At 47.4% G+C, this 23,118-nt stretch overlaps 2 protein-coding genes across 2 annotated transcripts; one reads left to right on the top strand and one right to left on the bottom strand.

Annotated features, from left to right (window-relative positions):
• Nucleotides 1-1,583: 1,583 nt before the first annotated feature.
• Nucleotides 1,584-2,609, top strand: LOC144242300 (olfactory receptor 10H2-like). The gene has a single exon (XM_077777152.1). The coding sequence runs from the start codon at nucleotides 1,598-1,600 to the stop codon at nucleotides 2,555-2,557; it is 960 nt and encodes a 319-aa protein (XP_077633278.1). The 5' UTR covers nucleotides 1,584-1,597; the 3' UTR covers nucleotides 2,558-2,609.
• Nucleotides 2,610-10,634: 8,025 nt separating this feature from the next.
• LOC144242322 (olfactory receptor 10H3-like) lies at nucleotides 10,635-11,585 on the bottom strand. Its single transcript, XM_077777189.1, has one exon. The coding sequence runs from the start codon at nucleotides 11,583-11,585 to the stop codon at nucleotides 10,635-10,637; it is 951 nt and encodes a 316-aa protein (XP_077633315.1).
• Nucleotides 11,586-23,118: the final 11,533 nt, after the last annotated feature.

The raw sequence follows: 23,118 nt of genomic DNA, 5'->3' as shown, positions 1-23,118 counted from the left end.
CTGGCAGTCAGCCCAGAGCCCGACGCGGGGCTCGATCCCACGAACCGCGAGATCATGACCTAAGCGAAAGTCGGACGCTCAACCGACTAAGCCACGCAGGCGCCCCTTGAGAGAGAGAGAGAGAGAGAGAGAATCTTAAGCAGGCTCCGTGCCATCAGCGTGGAGCCCAACGTGGGGCAAGAACTCCCAAACCGTGACATCATGACCTGAGCCGAAATCCAGAGTCTGCTGCTCAGCCGACTGAGACCCCCCCCCACCCAGGCGCCCTCATCCTTGCCATTTAAACATTCAGTGTCGTGCCACCCGCGTCTCTATTTAGTTCTAGACATTTCAACACCACAAAGGGAAATCTGCAACCCATTAATAGTCACTGTCCATTCCATCGTACTCCCATCCCCTGGCAACCACTGCTCTGCTTTCTGTCTTGATGCGTTTCCTTCCTGTGGATCTTTCTAATAAATGAAATCGCACTATGTACAGTCTTTGTGGCTAGCCTCTCTCACTCAGCATAATGTCGTTGAGGTTCATCTGTGTTGTGGCAGGGGTCAGTGTGTCATGTTTTGGATGCCTAAATGACATTCTGTTATATGGACATGCCACTTTTCCTTTATCCATTCATCTGTTGATCCATCCTGAGTTAAAAAAAAATGTTGCATTTTTGCATCAAGCCTGTTGGTGGCAGAGAGAGGAAGACAGAGAGACAGAGAGGGAACACCAGATGGATCTGGTGCTTGGGAGGAGGGCTGCCCTCACAGGGAGCTGGGCCAGATGTGAGTCTGTGTCACTGGGGGAAAGGGAAGAACCTCCAGCTGGGAGCCTCGGATGCTCCAGGAAGCAGGAGGTTGGGGATAGCAGAGTGGGTAGCGCTCAAGGAGGTGGGGGGATTCAGAGAATGGCACTGTGAAATGATGAGCGACAGAGCGGGGGTCAGAGAACACGGCGCTGCTGATGCCAGTCAGGCCATGTACTTGTGAGGGACTCATGCAAGTCGGGCCACGCAACAACCACAGCAGCTAAGAGCTGAACGCGCATCACGTCACCTAAGCACCATGCAGCCGTGTGGCATGAGCATTGTTATTCCGTGTCCCAGCTGAGCTAGTAAGGGAAAATGCTGAGACTCAGCCGGGGCCCACGTCCTCTCCATGACATGCAAGAGACGAGACCTCTAGCTGAATTGGCACTTAGGGAATCGCTCGCTCTTAAAATTCAGGAAGGATTTGGAATCACAAGATGGGGAGAAGCATGGAGTGGCCAGCATGCCAAAGACAGGAAAGCCAGGTGGTGGTGCATGGACTCAGTAATAGTACTAACAGTAGTCATTATTATTACCAGTATTATATTTTACTGAGTTCTTACCATGCACCAGGGCCTGCGCAAAAAACTGGAGGCACACGATCTTCCGTGACCCCGGGCAACTCCGAGGAGCACTGATCGTCCTCATGAGCAGCGTGTGGCCGAAGGACCGGCCATGGCCTGAGGGGTTGGGGGGCCCCTCCTCCCTGAAGTTCTCCCAGGCCGGGCTCAGCGCACACCCAGAACTTGCGCACACCCAGGGTTCCCGTCCACCCGGCCGCCCTCCCTCTCTCCCCATCCAGGGATGGCCGCCACGCTGGGCCGAAACCACAGCTTCGTGTCCGAATTCATCCTCGTGGGCTTCTCCACCTTCCCGCGGCATCTCCTGCCCGCATTCTTCCTGCTCTTCCTGCTCATGTACCTGTTCACCCTCCTGGGCAACCTGCTCATCACGGCCACCGTGTGGAGCGAGCGCAGCCTGCACACGCCCATGTACCTCTTCCTGTGCGCCCTGTCCACCTCCGAGATCCTCTACACCTTGGCCATCACCCCGCGCCTGCTGGTCGACCTGCTCTCCACACACCACGTCATCACCTGGGCGGCCTGTGCCAGCCAGATGTTCTTCTCCTTCACATTTGGCTTCACCCACTCCTGCCTGCTCACCGTCATGGGGTATGACCGCTACGTGGCCATCTGCCACCCTCTGCGCTACAATGTGCTCATGAGCCCCCGTGGCTGCGCCTGCCTGGTGGCCTGGTCCTGGGCAGGTGGCTCTGTCATGGGGCTGGTGGTGACCACGGCCGTTTTCCACCTCACCTTCTGTGGACCCAATGAGATCCACCATTTTTTATGTCATGTGCCCCCTGTCTTGAAGCTGGCCTGTGGAACCGATGTGCCCACCGTGGCCCTGGGCGTGGGGCTGGTGTGCATCACCGCCCTGCTGGGCTGCTGTCTCCTCATCCTCCTCTCCTACGTCTTCATCGTGGCTGCCATCTTGAAGATCCCCTCAGCTGAGGGCCGGCACAAGGCCTTCTCCACCTGTGCGTCCCACCTCACTGTGGTCATTGTGCACTACGGCTTTGCCTCTGTCGTCTACCTCAAGCTCAAGGGTCCCCAGTCTCTGGAAGGAGACACCCTGATGGCCATCACCTACACGGTCCTCACGCCCTTCCTCAGCCCCATCATCTTCAGCCTCAGGAACAAGGAGCTGAAGACCGCCATGACGAAGACCTTCCTCAGCAAATTTCATCTCTCCATCATCTAAGTGGCCATTGTGGACATGGTTTTAGAAGAGGGAGAAGGATGACCACCCCCTCATCTGTACAATGGGCTTAATAATGCCTACCTAGTAAGAATGGTATAACGATTTATGTGACGACACCCGTGACAGAGCAGGTGCTCAATAAATGTGAAATCATCTGCTTCTTCCTCTCTTGGTTTGTGTCTTGGATATTAGTTTTATTTTATAATCAAACAGGATCACTGAGATAGAGTCCATGTACCAATCACCACCACAATCAATTTGAAACATTTTGTGTCACCCAAAAGAGAAATCCATACCCATTCAGTCACTCCCCCATTTCCTCTCCAACCCTTTTAACCCCCAGTCCTAGGAAACCACTTTTCCCCCCCAAAACATAGTTTTTTTAACTTTTAGTTGAAGTATAGTTGCCAGACAGTATTACCTTAGTTCAATAATACAACATCTAGTCAGACAACTGTCACCACACAACGCAATTCCAACACCACTGACACGTTCACTATGCTGCACCTCCATCCCCATGTCTCACTCATCTGCTTTGCCTCTTCTGGACATTTTCTACATATGGAAGAAGTATACGTTAGGGAACCTTTTTGACTTTTTTTTCACTTAGCCTAATGTGTTCAAGTTTCCTCCATGTTGTAGAACGTATCAGAACCTCATTCCTTTTTTTTTTTAATTTTTAATGTTTATTTTAGAGAGAGAGACAGAGTACAAGTGGGGGAGGGGCAGAGAGAGAGAGGGAGACACAGAATCTGAAGCAGGCTCCAGGCTCTGAGCTGTCAGCACAGAGCCTGACACGGGGCTTGAACTCATGGACTAGGAGATCAGGATCTGAGCTGAAGCTGGACCCTTAACCAACTGAGCCATCCAGATGCCCCAGAACCTCATTTCTTTTTATTGCCAGACACTATTCCCCTGTATGGACATACCGGACTTTATCTGTCTGTTCATCGCTTGGTGAAGATCTCGGTGCTTCTACTTTTGCTATTTTGAATATTGCCACCAGAAATGTTTGTGTACAAGGCTTTTGCTTGAATATATAGTTTCGTACTGTTCCATATATACCAAGTAGTGGATTTTCTGGATGCAATGGTAACTCTATGTTTAACTTTGAATGACGTTCCAGACTCTTTTCCAAAGTGGCTGCACCATTCTGTATTCCCACCAGCAGTGCAGAAAGGTTCTGATTTCTCCACATCTTCACCTGCATTGGTTATTAACTGTCCTTTTCATTGTAGCTATCTCTGTGGTGTGAAGTGGTATCTCATGGTGGTTCTGACTTACATTTCCCTGATGAGTAGTCACGTTGTGCATCTCATCACATGCTTGGTGCCCATTTCTGTGTGCTTTTGGAGAAATGCCCTTGACACTCCACTGAGTTTTAAAATTGAGCTGTTTGTCTCTTTGTTAAGTTGTGGTTAATTGTTTAGAGTTTCTGGTTTCAAGGCCCGTAGCAGATCTGTGAGTTCTGAATATTGTCTCAGATTCCGACTTGTCTTTTCAAGATCCTGTTGGTATTCTTTTCAGGACAGAAGATTTTAATTTTGATGACATCCAATCTATGAATTGTTTTCTTTCATTGCTTTATGCTTCGTTGTCATGTCTATGAAACTATTGCTGAGTCCAAGGTCACAGAGATTCACAGCTATGTTGTACTCTAAGAACATTATACTTTTAGCTTTTACACCTAGGTCTTTGATCTGCTTGGAGTTAGTTTTTGTACATAGTGTGAAGTGGGGGTGAATCTTAGTTTTGGCTGGGTTTAGTGTGGTTGCAATCTGCTTGGAAATGGCCATGTCTGAACTTCCACTGGTTCCCCGTTCCTGTGATTGTATAATGTTGTGGGAAAGGAGAGTCACCACACGCATATGCGTGGGGCATACATTATTCAGATCGAATTAGCAAACAGTAATATTACCTCTGGCTCTTGGGCTGCTGTCACTGACGCTGGTATAGCAATGGTAAAAGTTAGTGATGATCAGTATATGAATATATACTATGTGTTGAGCATTATACTATATTCATTACTTTTGTGGGTTTTTTCATGTTTATTTATTTTTGAGAGAGAGAGTGACAGAGAGCGTGTCCGCGTGTGGGAGAGGGGCAGAAGGAATAGGGGACAGAGGATCCGAAGTGGGTTTTGTGTTGACAGCAGAGAGCTTTTTTCAGGGCTCGAACTCATGAAACCACGAAATCATGACCTGCACCGAAGTTTATGCCTAACCGATGCCACCGTGGTGCCCATATATTCAGTACTTTTAATATAGCATTTCTTTATTCCTAAAAATCCATAAATGGAAAAAAAGGCAATTCATGCCATCAGAATTGGCTTGTTATTTATAATTTTCTATTGCCTTTTAAGTCATAGGAATAGACTTATTTCTGAGAGGAGCATTAGGTGTGAGGATGCAGAACAGGAGAGGGGAGAGGAGGGGAATGGAGGGGAGAAAGAGGGAGGCTTTTGTACATTAGCAGTGGAACAGAGAGAGGTAGCCAGGCAAGGCAAGGAAAGAGGTAGTGGCTTCACCTGATAGAGCTGTGGGCTCTGCTGGGTGGGGATAAAGTGGGAGAGAGGTGAAGACCCTATTGCTGGTAATGATCGTACCTTTGGGGAAAGAGAAAGCAATTGGCTTGAGCCTGGGCAAGAGCCTGGTGCAGAGAACACAGGTGTTACATTTTAGACAGTTTCCATGTGACATCAATTATAAGGCTTTTTCCTTGGATGCCCGTGAAACCTTCAGTAAGGTGTCATTGTCATGACCTTGCTGAGCTGCGCTGGTCTGCTGAATGCATTTCTGTCAGCTCTCACTGCAAAGTGGACACAGGAGGCAACAGTCTTCCTGCCTTGGGAGTCTATTCCTCTTCCCCCTGGGTCGCCCTGACATGGAGTGAAGGAAACAAATGGGAGGGGGCATCACCCATGCGACAGGTGGAATTCCCTCTAGTGAGCTGGCGCTTTGGTACAGGCAATGAAACCAAGGAAGAGAGAAAATACGTAGATGGTATTTCCAACGTGCAGCTGCCACTACCTCTGATCCACCCACTCTTACTCAGGAAGCTTCAAAAGTAAGTCAGCACAGCAATATCCTCTTCTCCGGTTCCCATTTCCTGAAATGAATCTTCTCTCAATTTCTGCTTTCTATCTGTATTTTGAACATTTTGTCTTCCTTTCATGCATAGTACCCATTTCTCCCTAATTACCCAACTTTTACTGGTGAAATATCTATTTGGGTTGGTAATTTGCCAAATGTTAGCAGCATGTCACCTCATTCAGAGCTCACACTCTTTATATCGATTCCGTTTGAATTTTCCACTACAGTTGACTGGGAAGCCCTTGAGGAGGAATTCAGACACGGAACTGGGATGTAGCCCCAGCATGGCAGCCATCCGTGCTGGGGAAGGAGGAAGAAGGCTCAGTGGACATGACTCAGACTCTCTGCTGAGCCCGGCCTGGGAGAGCTTCCTGGAGGGGCTCCTGCAACCCCCTGACGCCATGGCCGGTCCCTCGGCCACATGGGGTTCATGATAATGGTCTGTGCTTCACGGAGCTGCTCGGGGTTTATGTAAGATCATACCCCTCAAATGCTTAGTATACAGGTCCTGGTGCATAGTATTCAAGAATTCAAAATAATAATTATTATTACGGCTACTATTAAAACCCCAGTGGAAAGCTCAGGGTCTCTCTTTAGCCCCACCTGGGTTGAATCTCACTTCAGAGCTTGTCAGTGCCTGTAGTCATTTTTCTAAGTAGGAATGGAAAAAGATAGAAAGAAAATCTAGTCTATGAAAAATAATATAATTTATTAATATTAATAGCATGTAATAATATATTATATGTAAAGATATACATAATAAATNACCCTGTGCTCATCCCAACAATGGCCTCCTCCATGCCCATCACCCCCCTTCTCCTCTCCCCCACCCCCATTAGCCTTCAGTTTGTTCTCAGTATTTAAGAGTCTCTCATGGTTTGCCTCCCTCCCTCTCCCCAACTAATTTTTCCCCTTCTCCACCATTGTCCTCTGTTAAGTTCCTCCTGATCCACATATGAGTGAAAACAGACAGTATCTGTCTTTCTCTGCCTGACTTATTTCACTCAGCATAACACCCTCTAGTTCCATCCATGTTGCTACACATGGCCAGATTTCATTCTTTCTCATTGCCATGTAGTATTCCATCCTATAGATAAACCACATCTTCTTGATCCATTCGGCACTTGATGGACATTTAGGCTCTTTCCATGTTTTGGCTATTGTTGAGAGTGCTGCTATGAACATGGGGGTACATGTGCCCCTATGTATCAGCACTCCTGTATCCCTTGGGTAAATTCCAGCAGTGCTATTGCTGGGTCATAGGGGAGTTCTATTGTTAATTTTTCGAGGAACCTCCACACTGTTTTCCAGAGGGGCTGCACCAGTTTACATTCCCCCAACAGTGTAGGAGGGTGCCCGTTTCTCCACATCCTCACCAGCATCTAGAGTCTCCTGATGTTCATTTTAGCCACTCTGACTGGTGTGAGGTGGTATCTCAGTGTGGTTTTGATCTGCATTTCCCTGATGATGAGGGATGCTGAGCATCATTTCATGTGTCTGTTGGCCATCTGGATGCCCTCTTTGGAGAAGTGTCTGTTCATGTCTTCTGCCCATTTCTTCACTGAATAATTTGTTTTTTTGGGTGTGGAGTTTGGTGAGTTCCTTATAGATTTTGGATACTAGCCCTTTATCTGGTATGTCATTTGCAACTATCTTTTTCCATTCCATCAGTTGCCTATTAGTTTTATTGATTGTTTCCTTTGTCGTGCATGAGAACATTATTTACTCACAACCTTCAGTTTCCAGTCAACTAACAAATATTTATTAAGAACCTGCTATGCGTCAAGCATGGCAGGGCTATAACGGTGTCCAGACAGAGTCCCTGCCCCCAGGAGCTCCCATCCTAATGGGGAGGTTACCAGGGGAAAAGAGTACCAATGTGTGCTGTGCTGTACGGCAATCATGCTGTGTACAAATAATTCATATAAACTACCCTGCAGTGCACACACAGGGTCTCCGTACCATGTGACAGCGCTAAGAGCATCAAGAGCTGAGGGTTGACCTGCCCGCCCCCCCACCCCTTTCCAACAAATTTATCGAAATCCCTCACATTCTGTGGAAGTAAATGACTCTGGCAAACAGAACAGTTGTAGCTGCACATGGAAGCCGGGCTCCCTCCACCCCAGGCCCCGAGGTCTGTGAGGACAGGGGCACACCGAGGTGTGAGCGGGGCTGCGTCCTTCGGGGGGTCAGGGGAGAACCTGGCGCCTGCTTTCCCAGCTTCGAGGGCAGCATGCACCCCCGGCTCATGGTTCCTGCCTCAGCTACTCCAGGTCCTCCTTCCGATGTCACATCCCCTACTTCCTGTCTCTGGCCCCTCATGCCCTGCCCCCCTTGTATAAGGACACTTGCAATTATAACAGCCCTTCTGGGTGATCAGGGTAATCCCCCTGTCTCAGGTCCTTAACTGCATCTCATCTGCACATTCCCTTTTGCTGGNTAATTTGTTTTTTTGGGTGTGGAGTTTGGTGAGTTCCTTATAGATTTTGGATACTAGCCCTTTATCTGGTATGTCATTTGCAACTATCTTTTTCCATTCCATCAGTTGCCTATTAGTTTTATTGATTGTTTCCTTTGTCGTGCATGAGAACATTATTTACTCACAACCTTCAGTTTCCAGTCAACTAACAAATATTTATTAAGAACCTGCTATGCGTCAAGCATGGCAGGGCTATAACGGTGTCCAGACAGAGTCCCTGCCCCCAGGAGCTCCCATCCTAATGGGGAGGTTACCAGGGGAAAAGAGTACCAATGTGTGCTGTGCTGTACGGCAATCATGCTGTGTACAAATAATTCATATAAACTACCCTGCAGTGCACACACAGGGTCTCCGTACCATGTGACAGCGCTAAGAGCATCAAGAGCTGAGGGTTGACCTGCCCCGCCCCCCCACCCCTTTCCAACAAATTTATTGAAATCCCTCACATTCTGTGGAAGTAAATGACTCTGGCAAACAGAACAGTTGTAGCTGCACATGGAAGCCGGGCTCCCTCCACCCCAGGCCCCGAGGTCTGTGAGGACAGGGGCACACCGAGGTGTGAGCGGGGCTGCGTCCTTCGGGGGGTCAGGGGAGAACCTGGCGCCTGCTTTCCCAGCTTCGAGGGCAGCATGCACCCCCGGCTCATGGTTCCTGCCTCAGCTACTCCAGGTCCTCCTTCCGATGTCACATCCCCTACTTCCTGTCTCTGGCCCCTCATGCCCTGCCCCCCTTGTATAAGGACACTTGCAATTATAACAGCCCTTCTGGGTGATCAGGGTAATCCCCCTGTCTCAGGTCCTTAACTGCATCTCATCTGCACATTCCCTTTTGCTGGACAAGGGAACACAGCCGCAGGCTCTGGAGAAGCACATCTGAGCAATGGCGGGGGCATCAGTCAGCAACACCGGTAATGAGTAAAATGATGAATGAAACCCCGAAACTTCTGTAGCCGGTTTTCTCAAGGTCTCATTGTCAGTGTTAATGAGGCAAGTGTGTCATGAAGTCCCCTGGAGTCAGTGTTTCCCTCTGGCTGTGTGCAAGGGGTGTGTGCCTAGGGCTGCACCTGCCCCCTTCCCTGAAAGGGGCCTGTTCCTTCTAATGACAACCTTCTCCTCCCGGTCAGCACCACACTTCTCTCTGCAGACACCTGAGAGGCGGGTTCCTGATCACCAACTGCACACACATGCACATTGTAATCGATTCCTGCTTCCCATCTTCACGGTGCTGTGGCCTGGGACAAATGATCTATCAGATTTGTATTTTCTGCATTTCAAAAACGTGAATAGGAGTAGATGTGGGTCATATCTAAATGTGTAGAAAGAATAATTTGAGACTCTGAAGAATGAATACATCAGAATTGCTTCACACAACATTGGGCAAACAGCAGTCACTCTTATGTGACAGCCATCCCTAGGTTTATTATTGTAAAAAAAGTTCTGCCTACAACTCAAATATCTTACCACAGTTTATGTAAGAATTTACACCAACAGAAGACCCCTTCCTGGATCCTCAGACATATGATTTCCCAAACCCCAGCATGGGAGTCAGACAGACCTCAAGTTGCATGTAGCCCCTTCCTTCACATGTTGTGTGACCCCCACCAACATTTCTCATCTGCATAAGGGGGGTACCCACACCCTTGACCTCATTTTGTGTCATCTTTAGATAACACTGTGCCCTCCAACACATCCCGCAGACAGATTCAAGTGAACATAGAAATGAGAAATTGATGTTTAATTGAAAGTAATGTGGGGAAAATGGAAAAGGATTTCCGTAAGATGTCAGATAGCGACACCCTTTTGATATTCTGTGTGTTCTCATCCAGGCACTGAACCCTCTCATCCCTTCACTCCTTCCCCTCCCTCAATTCCTTACCCCCTCTCTCCCTCTTTCCGTTCACTTCACATTCTGACATTCTTCACTCAACACAGATCAAGGTAGAAAAACTCCCTCAGACTCTATCCCCCACCAAAGACAGAAGCAACTATACACAGTCAACTAGCTTCTCAGAAAGAAATAGCTTATTTACTTTTTGTACATTTTTATGTGATAGGATACTTATAAAATACTGGATATGTGCCTGAAAGAAAACCCAAGTGCTGGTGGCATTTATTATTATGCATATTTTTATTTATCCATAGAGTAGACAAAGGAAAGTCTTACCCTGATTTTCCATTCAAGAAGAACCATGGGCATCAGTGCCCAAACACATCCATGTGAACCTCCCTCCCCCCACCAAACCATAGCTAGATAGTACATTCCTAAACAGAATGGGATGGAGTTCATCCCATGGAGTCTTAAACAAGAGATCATGATTGCTAGAACCTATGCAAAAGGGGTGCAAACAGTTTGGAAAAAACAAATACCAACAAATATCCAACACCTATCGATGCATCCAACAATACTTACTCAGTATTTTCTTATACTGATGCCTAACGCAGTCTTATGGGGATGGACCTTCTTATTGGCAACCCTACTGTCATTTTCCTCACCAACAAACAGGCCATCAGGACCTTAAGGGACTGAATTTTCTCTGGAAGCTTTTCTTTATGGCATTCTTGAGCTCCTTATTCCTGAGACTGAAAATGATTGGGCTGAGAAAGGGGGTGAAGACTATATAGGTCGTGGCCATCAGCGTGTTACTGTACATAGAATGGGGGCCCTTGGGCTTGAGGTAGATGATGGAGGCAAAGCTGTAGTGCACAATGACCACAGTGAGGTGGGACACACACGTGGAGAAGGTCTTGTGTCTGCCCTCGGCAGAGGGGATCCTCAATATGGCGGCCACGATGAAGACATATGAGAGGACGATGAGGAATAAACAGCCCATCAGAGCTGAGACGCACACCAGGATCACACCCAGGGTGACGGGGAATGTCTCCTTCCCACAGGCCAACTTCAAGAGGGAAAACACATGGCATAGAAAATGGTGGATCACGTTAGACCCACAGAAGGTGAGGTGAAAAACTATCAGGGTCGACATCATCCCTATGATTGAGCCACCAGCCCAGGACCAGGATACGAGGCGGGCACAGCCACGGGGGCTCATGAGCACGTGGTAGCGCAGAGGGTGGCAGATGGCCACGTAGCGGTCGTAGCCCATGATCATGAGCAGGAAGGAGTGTGTGAAGCCGAACGTGAAGGAGAAGAACATCTGGCTGGCACAGGCCGCCCAGGTGATGGTGTGGTGAGTGGAGAGTATGTCAACCAGCATGCGCGGGGTGATGACAACAGTGAACAGAATCTCGGAGGTGGACAGCGCGCACAGGAAGAGGTACATGGGTGTGTGCAGGCTGCGCTCACTCCACACGGTGGCCATGATGAGGAGGTTGCCCAGCAGTGTGAACAGGTACATGAGCAGGTATAGCAGGAAGAAGGCGGGCAGGAGATGCCGCGGGAAGGTGGAGAAGCCCACAAGGATGAATTCGGACACCATGGTATAGTTCTGACCAGCCATGGATGCTGCATCTGGTGAGATCAGAAAGGGAATGAAGGTGACCGGCAAGAAGATCATGAATCTAGACAACAGTACACCCCAGACAATTTACAAAACAGGGAGACTATAGACGCAGTATGTTAGGATTGGGAAAATGACAAGGATACTCACTGGTTCTGCTGTCCTTCAGCATGGAGCTGAAAGTCGTGAGCGGTGCTATAAAGTAAGAAAAAGAAAGAAGGTACGTAAGGATTGGAAGGAAAGAGACATGCTTGCTTGTTCACCCAGAAAAAGGAAAAGATTGAAGACATAACATACCATGGCAATAGAGAACAGTCTGCAGAAGACTAGATCTGCTCGCAACACTCAGTATTTCTCACAGAATTACCCCAGCAGTAATCACTCAAAGTATGAACTTTAAGTAAAAAGTAGGATAACATTCCCAACACTGACACAAACTGTAAAGAAACAGCTCTCCAGCACTGTGGTCTGGTGATTTCTTCACACTCAAGTAAATCTGAGACGCTGATGAGATCTTGTCTAGATGCAGTATAACTCTCCATTTTTACCATATTAGAAATTAANACATTCCCAACACTGACACAAGCTGTAAAGAAACAGCTCTCCAGCACTGTGGTCTGGTGATTTCTTCACACTCAAGTAAATCTGAGACGCTGATGAGATCTTGTCTAGAAGCAGTGTAACTCTCCATTTTTACCATATTAGAAATTAACACAGAGATTCTCTGAAAATATATAGTTATGGATACATCCATGGGGCACCTGAAGCCTTAGTTGGCTGATGGTCCAACTCTTGATTTTGGCTCAGGTCCTGTTCTCACGGTTGTGAGATAAGCCCCACGTTGGGGTCAGTGCTGAGTGTTGAGTAGGTTTAAGATACTCTCTCTCTCTGCCCCTCCCCCATTGGCATGTGTTCATGTGTTCTCTCTTCTCTATTGTAAAGGAAGGAAAGAAGGAAGGAAGGAAGGAAGGAAGGAAGGAAGGAAGGAAGGAAGGAAGGAAGGAAGGAAGGAAGGAAGGTTGGAAGGAAGGAAGGTTGGAAGGAAACGAGGGAGGGAGATGGAAGGGAGGAAAGGCCAACCTGTTCAATGTCAATATAAGTAACATATTTTTAGCAAAGTAACTACATTCACAAAAATAACATTTGGTGAGAAGAGTGGCTTTTTAAAAAACATTTTAACAAATTTGGATGGGAGACAAATTGATGCTTGTATCTGCTTATTCATTCAGCCCGTGGAACATGTTGTTTTCGTTGAAGCATATGATGAAAATACATCCCTACATCAATTGGAAAAGTAAGGACCTGATGGTCCCCCAGAAAGGGTCTCCGGGACCCCAGGGTCCTCAAATCACACTTTGAAAACCTCTGTTATATGATATCTAGGAATTAATCAAACACACGCAATACTTCCATGTGCAGAAATGTTAACCGTGAGAAAAAATGCAGATGATGGTCTGAATACGGGGAGGACAATCTACCCTCTCGGATGGGTGAGCGAGTGTGGTGATGGTTATGTCATCAGGACGCCTGCAGTACGGACAGTGAATCCAACGTACATTTGATAAAAGTTTCCTCAAGTTCCTTCTGAAAAATAAAGTTAGTGCAAAACTATGCCAATCCTCTGAAGATGGATGAAATAGGACAGAGATGCCCTGGCAGGTGTGGAGACCCAGGATAGACAGTACACACCACTGTCACGTTCAAGTGGGAACCTGGAACAGACAGACACCGATCAAGTTGGCTGCATACCTCAGAAAGTGTCCCAACACGATTCAAACCTTGATAAAGGCGGGAGCACACATCAAAGAGAAAAGATGGATTGTTTAGGAGTCTGTGGTGGGAAAACTGGCCCTTTTATGAAGCAAAGCAAATCTGGATTTCTGCCCAAGGTCATACACACGGGTGGAATCCAGGTGGATTCTGGACTTAAATATGAAACACAGCACCCTGATGCTAATAAGAGAAGGTGCAGGAAAAGACTTTTGTTGATCTAAGAGTGGAGAAGGACTTCTTAAACAAACTTCAGAAGCACAGCCATTGGGAGATTTTGAAAGACATGAAAACATCAGCACAATGGGTTTCTGATCAACAAGATATCCTGGATCCAGGTAATGGGAGATGGAAAGGGGAGAAAAATCATTTTCATCGTACAGGAAGGACCAGGGAATATGATCTAGAATAAACAGTTATATCTACAAGAAGTAGAAAGCTTGATACAGAAATAAGCAAAGGGAAAAAGAAGAGAAATAACCAAAGTCTGAGCAGAGAACTCACAGAGAGTGTAGCGCAGCCAAATAAAAAACATGCAACAAGAAGAAAAGAGAGAGGGACAGAGAGAGAAGGGAAGGAAAATGCAGTTGAACTTCAGTGTGTATCTATTCAATGCCCCAAGATGGAAGCTCCCCGGTGTTGATCAGCTTTGGAGAGAAAGCAACCCTCATGCACAGCCTGTGAGAACTCAAAATAGTGGGAATGAGGAGTTCACGTACTCTGTGCACCGGCACATGTGCTCCTCAGCATCTATTGTGAGTGCTCAAAGGTATTTACAGGGGAGCAGATCAGCTCCCTCTTTCCATAGCATTGCTTTCAGCGGGGAACTGGGTGGGAAGGCTGCTTGTCCATTCTTTGGAAGGGAGCAGGTCACATGGGCTGGATGCAAATCCCTGGAGCCCCAGCCAGGAGTCTGATGCACACACAGCAGCATAAAAGAACACGTAAAATGATACGGAGTGTGAAGCAAAACGCAGATGAACACTCCAGCGTAGTAACATTTCAGCATATTAAATCTAGAGCACCTGACACTATTCTGCAGGGTTCTGTCGCAGTGGATACGTGCCATCATACATGTGTCAGAATCCACAGAATGTGGGACGCAGACAGGAACCCTGGTGTCTCCTGCAGGTCTAGTTAGTAACAAGTAGTCGTATCGGCTCACCGACAGGAACAAATGCTCTATTGCAAGAGGTAAAAGAGGAAACGGTCTGAGGGAGAGAGGAGGTATGTATTTTTTTGTAAACTTATAACTTTACTATAAAATCAAAAAGTAAAAAGTTTTTTAAAATTTAAAAGGCTANTTCTCCGGGCTGGGCTCCCCCATCTCCTCTGACAGGTGCAGGAGAGAGTTCTGTCCACTCTGGTCTCACACGGGATGGCTCACACACAGGTGCTGAGCTCATGTCACACACCTGCATCCAGGAGCGCCTCCAGCTCAACCCCTCTGCCTCCCCACAAGGCTCACCTCCAGGTTAGCAAAGGCCACCGTCACCCAACTCAGGACACAACAGTACAGGGAAGATACACATCAGGAGCCAGGTTTCTGAGCCTCAGTACGCACGGGATTTGGGGCCAGATCATTCTCTTGGATGGTGTCTGTCCTGTGCATTATACAATATTTAACAGGATCTCTGTCCTCAACCCACCAGGTGTCAGTCTCATCCCCACCAGTCAGGAGTCATGTCGATGCGAAAGGCCTCCAGACACGCCCACCTGTGTCCAGACCCACCCTAGGCTGAAGACCACTGACCTAGAAGCTGCCAAAGGTATTAGGCTGGGTAAAGAATCCAAGACCCGGAACAGGTAACTTGAGAAGACTTTCAGCAGCTGCCCAAAGGTAAGAGCTGTCTTACAACCCTTCTCCCAGGACCTGTCCCCACCCCTTGTCTGGATCTTGCTCTCAACAAATGTTCCACTATTGCCACCTACCCTGTCCCTCCTGGTCCCCCTCAGCTTGGGATGCCTCTTCCGGGAAGCAGGCAGCAGGGGAGGGCAGAAGACGGTCTCCTGTGTTATTCTGACAGCAGCACACAGGGGCAGGTGTGGGCCAGACCTCTGGGCTCCCAGAACTGATGCTGTGTGCTTTATCCCTGCGGCAGCTCCCAGCACGCTGCTCCCCAGGGCCACCCCAGGATGCCAACTGGGAAGGGCTGCCCTCAGGGTCTGGAGAGGCCAAGAGGATCATCAGAAGGCCTCCAGGGACCTCCAGCCTCTACTCCTTCCTCCTCCAACTTTCTAACACAACCATGGCTCCCTGCTGTCTCTGTCTGCCCAGAGAGCCCCAGTCCCTGCTGAGGACTAGGAGCTCCCAGTCTTGGGGGAGACAGGGCTGGAGGAGATGCCCTCAACCCCTTGGGATCAGGGCAGGGTCAGAGGGGAGACAGGAGCTGGAGCAGCCCAGAGTGGGAATCCAGCGCTCTGCCCTGGGGTCAAGGCACCTGGAAAGCTTCCCAGAATAAGGGTTACTTAGAGCTGGGTCTAGAGGAGTGGTTTCTTTAGTCTATAGAAGAGTTCAGTGTCTCCTGGCCACACTGGATCACCCCACCTCCCCTCATGGTCAAGTTCTACCCTATCCCTGTCATCCTGGTGATCTGAGCCAGAACATCTACATTAGAGTGTGCATCCTTGGGCTGTAACACATTTGGTCTTTGTCTAATTCCTGACACACAGCTCCTAAAGCCCTTGTCTCCTGAGTGATAATAGTACCTTTTAAATGCTAATGAGATCATGGTGGTTGGAGGCCCCTGGATAGTCTTAGGTAGGAGGCTGCTCCCCTGAGCAACCAAGGTGAGATTAGAGATGGGACTTCGAGGGTGGGGGGCTACGGATTGATATTCAACATCCAAGGCCCAATCATTTAATCAATCATGTCTGTGTAGTAAAACCTCCACAAAAACTCCCTAAACAATGGGACTCAGATACCTTCCTGGTTGGTGAACACGTGCAGGTGCTAGGAGGTGGCATGTCCAGAGAAGGCATGGAAGTTCCCTGGTCCTTCCTCCATACCTTGCTCGATGCATCTCTCCTACCTGGCTGTTCCTGACTTGTATCTTTTATATACACTGTGAAGAATGTGTTGCATCTTCCTGACTTCTGTGAGTCATTCTAGCAAAGCATCGAAAATGAAAGGAGGGAATGTGGAAACACCCAACTGTGCAGTCACGTCAGACAAGAGTGCAGCTTCCCTGAACACCGAAAACTTGTGACTGGCATCTTCAGGTAGTTAGCGTCAGAAGTGAACTGAATTATGGGACAGCAAGTTGGTGTGTGGGGAGTTGAAGAATTGGTCATTGGTGTGGGTAGAACTCATACATTTGATCTTAAGTGTTAGGAGTAGAAACTGTTCACTTCCTGTCTCCCTGTGTCCAGTCAGCAACATTGTCCATTCTACCTCTGAAATCAATCTCCCATCTGTCACTCGACCCAGTCCAGATGCCCCCGTGCACCTCTGCCCATCTCTTCCTGCGTCTGCCTACCCTGCCTGCCTTCAGCAGCCTGCTTCCCTCACAGCAGCCAGAGGGGCTCCCTACAAACCAGAATCTGACCATCCTGCTTGGACTTTAAATGTACCTCTTGATATAACACTTTGGAAAACTGTGTGGCAGAATCTATTCAAGCTGAACATAGGTATCCCCTATGACTTGGCATTTACATTGCTAGCTTTACCAAATTTACCAAATTGCTAGATTTACCAGAAATTTACCATTGCTAGACCCAACGCAACATGTGTTAATCTACTAACAAACATGTAGTAGATATCATAAGAACCCCCAAATGGAAGCATCTATGAATATATTTATGTAATAGAATATCATACAGCTCTTTTCTGTATGTATTTTAAGAGTATTTAGAGTTCCCCATTGCCCTTGGAACAAATTCCTCAAGTGGACACCATGGTCTTGCATGTTCTTGCCTTACCCACCTGTCTGCCTTCACAATTCAGAATCCCCTAGCCACCTCCAACTGTCCAGGGTGCACTGGACAACAATTGTCCCCAAATGCACCATGCCTCTGTCACCCTGATCCTTTGCAGTTGCTACACCTTCTGTCTGGAAGCCCCTCTTCCACCTGCTTGTCTCATCTGAATCATACCTACTCTCCCTTCAGGTCTTGATGTAGCCATCACATATTGCCAAGTCTCTAAATTGCAGGCTGGGTTTCTGACCCACAGTTAACTTCTGCAGATCCCTAGAGTGCCCACATTACACCTCTGACCACTCTGTGCAGTCATCTTTCATTATATGACAGCTTTCCTCAGTAGACCATGAAAAGGAGAGCGCAGAGACCTAGTCCTGGGTCAATGCTGGATCCTAGCACCTATAATATTTCTGTGTAAAACAATCCTTGAATAACACTTTCTTTTTTTAATTGTTATTTATTAATTTATTTTGAGAAGGAGAGAGGGTACATGAGCAGGGGAAGGGAAGAAAGATAGGCAGAGAGAGAGAGAATCTCAAGCAGGCTCTGAGCTGTCCGCTGTGGTGCCCAATGTGGGACTCCATCTCAGAAACCGTGAGGTCATGACCTGAACCTAAGCCAAGTCAGACACTTAACTGACTGAGGCACCCAGGGACCCCTTGAATAACATTTCTTGACTATTTATATATATATATATAATATATATATAAATATATATATAAACTATATATTATATATATAATAAATATATATATATATAGTTAACCTGGCTGTTCACATATATATGAATAAATCAGGGCCTAGTGCTATGAGGATACAGGGCACTTCTTTTTGCTCATCATCATGGGCTATGACCACTACCTGGCTATCTGCAACCCCATCTGCTACAATGTGCTCATGAGTTCTTGTGGCTGTACCCATCTTGTGTCTTGGCTCTGGGCTGGTGGCCTCTGGAAGAAGGGACTCAAGAACACCATAAGGAGGCGCTTCCAGAGAAAATTCATTCCCCTAACCTCTTGATGACCAGTTTGGTGGTTAGGAAATATGACAGGAGGGCTGGGGATAATGACATCTATCTCCAGGAGACTGTTGTAAGGATTCAGTATATGAAAATCTACATCGATAGCTATTGTATGCATACTGGGTATTTGTTTTTCCCCAATTTGTTTACCCCCTTCTTGCATGGACTCTAGTGATCATGATCTCTTGTTCTTGACCCTGTGTGATGAACTCCATCCCATTAGCTCTATCTAAGAATGTGTTATCTTCTTATGGACAGGTGGGGGGGGGCATCACAAGGATTTGTCTGATCACTGATGTGTCTGAGCACAGTCTTCTTGACTGGACAAGCAAGAGAAAACTTTCCCCTCCACTCACGCCACCATCAGATGGTTAAATAAAAATAAGAACAATACTAAATGTCACCAACCTTGGGCTTGTCTTACCAAGAACTGTATCCAGTGTTTGATAGTATTGTTTTTTAAATTTTAACAAATGAACAAAATAAATTATTTGTTTTCAAGATGATGATTCCTATTTATTATTCCTCACTGCCTTGAAGGAGTAGACCCTAAGGGAGATTTTCTATGCTAAGCTGGTTCAGAAGATGAAGGGGGGAGAGAGAGACAGAGACAGAGAGAGACAGAGAACTAGTGGGAAGTTGGATAAAAGTGCATATGGGACAAATTCTGGGAATGGCAGGAAGAAGGAGGTTGGTTACAGGCTATTTTTATATGAGGAAGGGAAAGGGAAAGGAGAGTGAGAGAGGAAGAGGGGGGAGGGGAATAGAGATGAAAAGAGAGAAAAAAAAGGGGAGGGAGCTTAATGCTTGGGTAAGAACATAAAGTATGTTAAAAGCATGTTGCTCTCTGACAGCTTATGGAAAGTCTTTTCCCCTTTCCCCCATATTACTTTCCATAAACATCAATTTCTCATTCCTGAGTTTGGATGAATCTATCTGGGGGACATGTTGTAGGTCAACTGCTATCTCAAGATGGCACAAAGAGAGGTCAAGGATTGGGTACCTCTTTTATGCAGATGAGAAATGGTGGATGGAGGTCACACAGCCCATGGAGGAAGGGGTCACATGGAGATTGAGGTCTGTCTGACTCCCATGCTGGCATTTGGGAAACCATAGGTCTGAGGATCCAGAAAGGGGGCTTTCTGTGGATTTAAACTATTACTCAAAGGTGAGGCCAGAATGAGAAACAATGAAATCTGGCCATGTGTGGCAACATGGATGGACCTTGAGGGTGTTATGCGGAGCGAAATAAGTCAGGCAGAGAAGGACAAATATCATATGTTTGCACATATAGGAGGATTAGGAGGAACTTAACTGAGGAACAAGGGGGAGAAGAAGGGGGGAAATGGTGGGGGAAAGGGAGAGAAGCAAACCATGAGAGACTCTTGAATGCTGACAAAAACTGAGGACTGATGGATGTGGGGGGGAGGGGGGATGGGCATGGAGGAGGGCACTCGTGGGGATGAGCACTGGGTGTTATGTGGAAACTAATTTGACAATAAACTATTTGTAAAAAAAAAAAACAAAACAAAAAACAAAAAACAAAAAACAAAGGTGAGGCCAGAAGTTTCCACTGGAGGAAGAAGATGTGTTATAATGTTAAGCCCACAGCTACCAGTTATCACATGAGCATATCAAGACTGTCATCAGTGGTCAATAAACAAGGACAACACAGGAGGCCAAATATCTGTTTGGTGATATCACAGAGAGGCTTATGTTGATGTGGACTCTCAGGCTTGGATCACCAGGACAACAGGGATAGGGTAGAACTTGACCATGAGGGGAGGTGGGGTGATCCAGTGTGGCCAGGAGACACTGGACACTTCTGTTGACAAGGAGAAACAGTTCCCCAAGACTCAGCTCTAAATAACCCTTATTGTGGGAAACCCTCCAGTGCCTTGACCCCAGGGCAGAGCTCTGGATTCCCACTCTGGGCTGCTCCAGCTCCTGCCTCCCCTCTGACCCTGTCCTGACCCCAAGGGGTTGAGGGCATCTACTCCATCGCTGTCTCCCCCAAGACTGGGAGCTCCTAGTGCTCAGCAGGGACTGAGGTCTCTGGGCAGACAGAGACAGCAGGGAGCCGTGGTTGTGTTGGAGAGTTGGAGGAAGGAGTAGAGGCTGCAGGTCCCTGGAGACCTTCTGATGATGCTCTCGGCCACTCCAGACCCTGAGGGCAGCCTCCAGATTGGCGTTCCTGGGGTGGCCCTGGGGAGCAGCGTGCTGGGAGCTGCAGCAGGGACAAAGCACACAGCATCAGTTCCGGGAGCGCAGAGGTCTGGCCCCACACCTGCCCCTGTGTGCTGCTGTCAGAATAACACAGGAGAGCATCTTCTGTCTTCCACCACTGCCTGCTTCCTGGAAGAGGCATCCCAGGCTGAGGGGGACCAGGAGGGACAGGGTAGGTGGCAATATTCAGACAGTTGTGGGGAGCAAGACCAAGACAGGGGATGAGAACAGGACCCGGGAGAAGGGTGGGGAGACAGGCTCTTGGCCTTAGGGAGCTGGTGGACTTTTCTCGGTTGCCCCTGTTGGGTCCTGGGTTCCTTTCTCAGCCTAGTGACCTTTGCAACTTCTAGGTCACTATTGTTGTTTGGGGATGATTCTGCCCCCCCCCCCAAATATTTGTACATGTCTGGAGACCCATTGGTTGGCACAGCTCATGGGAAGGGAGGGATGCTATTGGCATCTGGAGGGTTGTGGCCAGGGAAGCTGCCAAACATTGTACAGTCTGGTAAGAGTGTGGGGCTCGTTCCAGGTGGTGAACCAATCAGGATACGTTATATTAGCTCAGCCCACACTTACATTAGGGCTCCCTGTCTGTGTTGCACTCTCTGTGCGTTTTGACAAGTGTATAGTGTCATGTATACGCCATTACAGCATCCTACAGAAGAGTGTCGGGTGCTCTATTTTTAATGTGCCCAAATGGAATATGCTGGAACGTTCAGCTTCCTTTTGCCTCATTCACTCAGCATCATTTTATGGGTCTATCTGTGCTGCTGTATGTGCAGCAAAGTCCTGGCTGGGCCTCCAGTGTTTTCATCCAGCCATGGGACCTGCCCCCGCCCAGTTATGGGTCCCAAGGAGGCTTGTACTTTCCCGCACCACAAGCAGTGCTATGTCCGACGTGCTCCCTCCAGGTAGGTCTGAGCCATCGAGGTAGATGTTCAGGGGCACATGTGCTGGTGCACAGAGCACGTGAAGGCTGCACTTCTCCATTCTCTGTTCTTGCCAGCAGGCCATGGGGACTGATTTCTCCCTGTATATCTATCAACATTGGGCACTTTCTAATCTGGGGAAATGAATGGGTGTGCAGTGAAAATCCATGGTCGTTTTCCTCTTCCCTTTCCTTGTCTTAAAACCATCTGTTTGCTTGCCTGTGTAACCCCTTCTGCGAGTTCTCTGCTCATGTCCTGGACTCATTTCTGATGTAGGTCTCTACTTCTTAATGTAACTGGTTTCTCATTTATTCTAGATAGTATTCCCTGGTCAATTTTAGTCAATGCATAGACTATATCCCCAATTTTCCATCTGCCTGTTTGCGTATCCTGGATATCTTTGTTTAACAAAATCTTTGTGAAAGTTTTTATGTCTATTTCTTTTTCTAAGGAGTTAACGTTTGTCTACTAAGAATAGAATTGGGGCCCCTGCGTGATTCAGTTGGTTCAGTGTCCAACTTCGACTCAGGTCTTGATTTCACAGTTCATGAGTTTGAGCCCTATCGTGGGCTCTTGCTGTCAGCACAGAGCCTGCTTCAGATTCACTGCCCCCCCTCTCTGCCCCTCCCTGTTCATGCTCTCTTTCTTAAAAATAAACATTAAGAAAAAAAGAATGGCATCAGTACTCACAGAAGATGATTATGAAATTCAAATGCCACATATATATATATATATATGCATATCCACAGTTCATTTTTTAAAAGTTTTTCTTTAAAACTCCAGTTAACAGGGGCGCCTGGGTGGCTTAGTCGGTTAAGCGTCCGACTTTCGCTTGGGTCATGATCTCGCGGTTCGTGGGTTCGAGCCCCGCGTCGGGCTCTGTGCTGACAGCCAGCTCAGAGCCTGGAGCCTGTTTCAGTCTGTGACTCCCTCTCTCTCTGACCCTCCCCTGCTCACGCTGTCTCTCTCTCTCTCCTAGAAATAAATAAAACATTAAAAAAAATTTAAAAAAAAATAAAACTCCAGTTAACATACAGTGTAATATTAGTTTCAGGTGTAGAATATAGTGATTCAACCCATCCATACACGTTTGTCCCAGGGTCTCACCTTAAAAAATGATGCTGTATCAATAGAAGAATGGATAGACGGGGGGAAAAATAAAATTAAAAAACAAATGATTCTGACTCGGTAGTGAGTCTCCACACCGTGAGGGACATCTCTTTATTATCTCTCTTGTGGGCTCCATTCTTAGAAGATCTGTATGGTTTTTCACTGACTTTATTTTTGAGAAGTAGGCTTACGATTGTTCTTAAATTTAATGTCTTCAATTGTAAATGCAGCTGCACTGAGTATAATTTGGGGAAGAACCACCGTAACTGCTGTAGAGCTCATCTCATCTGAGAGTGCACATGGAGTTCCCGTTTCCTTGTAGCCAGACCATCTTCTAAATATCTACTCGTGGTTACAGTTTCTGTGCTCGGAGGTGTTGCATGTGTTTAGTTAATTTCTAGATATTAAATTTTTTTAAAAATTTTTATTTACTTCTAGGGGAGAGAGAGACAGCGTGAGCAGGGGAGGGTCAGAGAGAGAGGGAGATACAGACTCTGAAACAGGCTCCAGGCTCTGAGCTGGCAGTCAGCACAGAGCCCGACGCGGGGCTCGAACC

Source organism: Crocuta crocuta, unplaced genomic scaffold, assembly GCF_008692635.1.
Source record: "Crocuta crocuta isolate KB4526 unplaced genomic scaffold, BGI_CrCroc_1.0 scaffold77, whole genome shotgun sequence".
NCBI lineage: Eukaryota > Metazoa > Chordata > Mammalia > Carnivora > Hyaenidae > Crocuta > Crocuta crocuta.
This window is presented reverse-complemented; position numbering and strand designations above follow the sequence as displayed.

Coding starts and splice junctions, on each gene's coding strand:
- LOC144242322 (XM_077777189.1), bottom strand. CDS start 11,585: ATGGCTGGTCAGAACTATACCATGGTGTCCGAATTCATCCTTGTGGGC.
- LOC144242300 (XM_077777152.1), top strand. CDS start 1,598: ATGGCCGCCACGCTGGGCCGAAACCACAGCTTCGTGTCCGAATTCATC.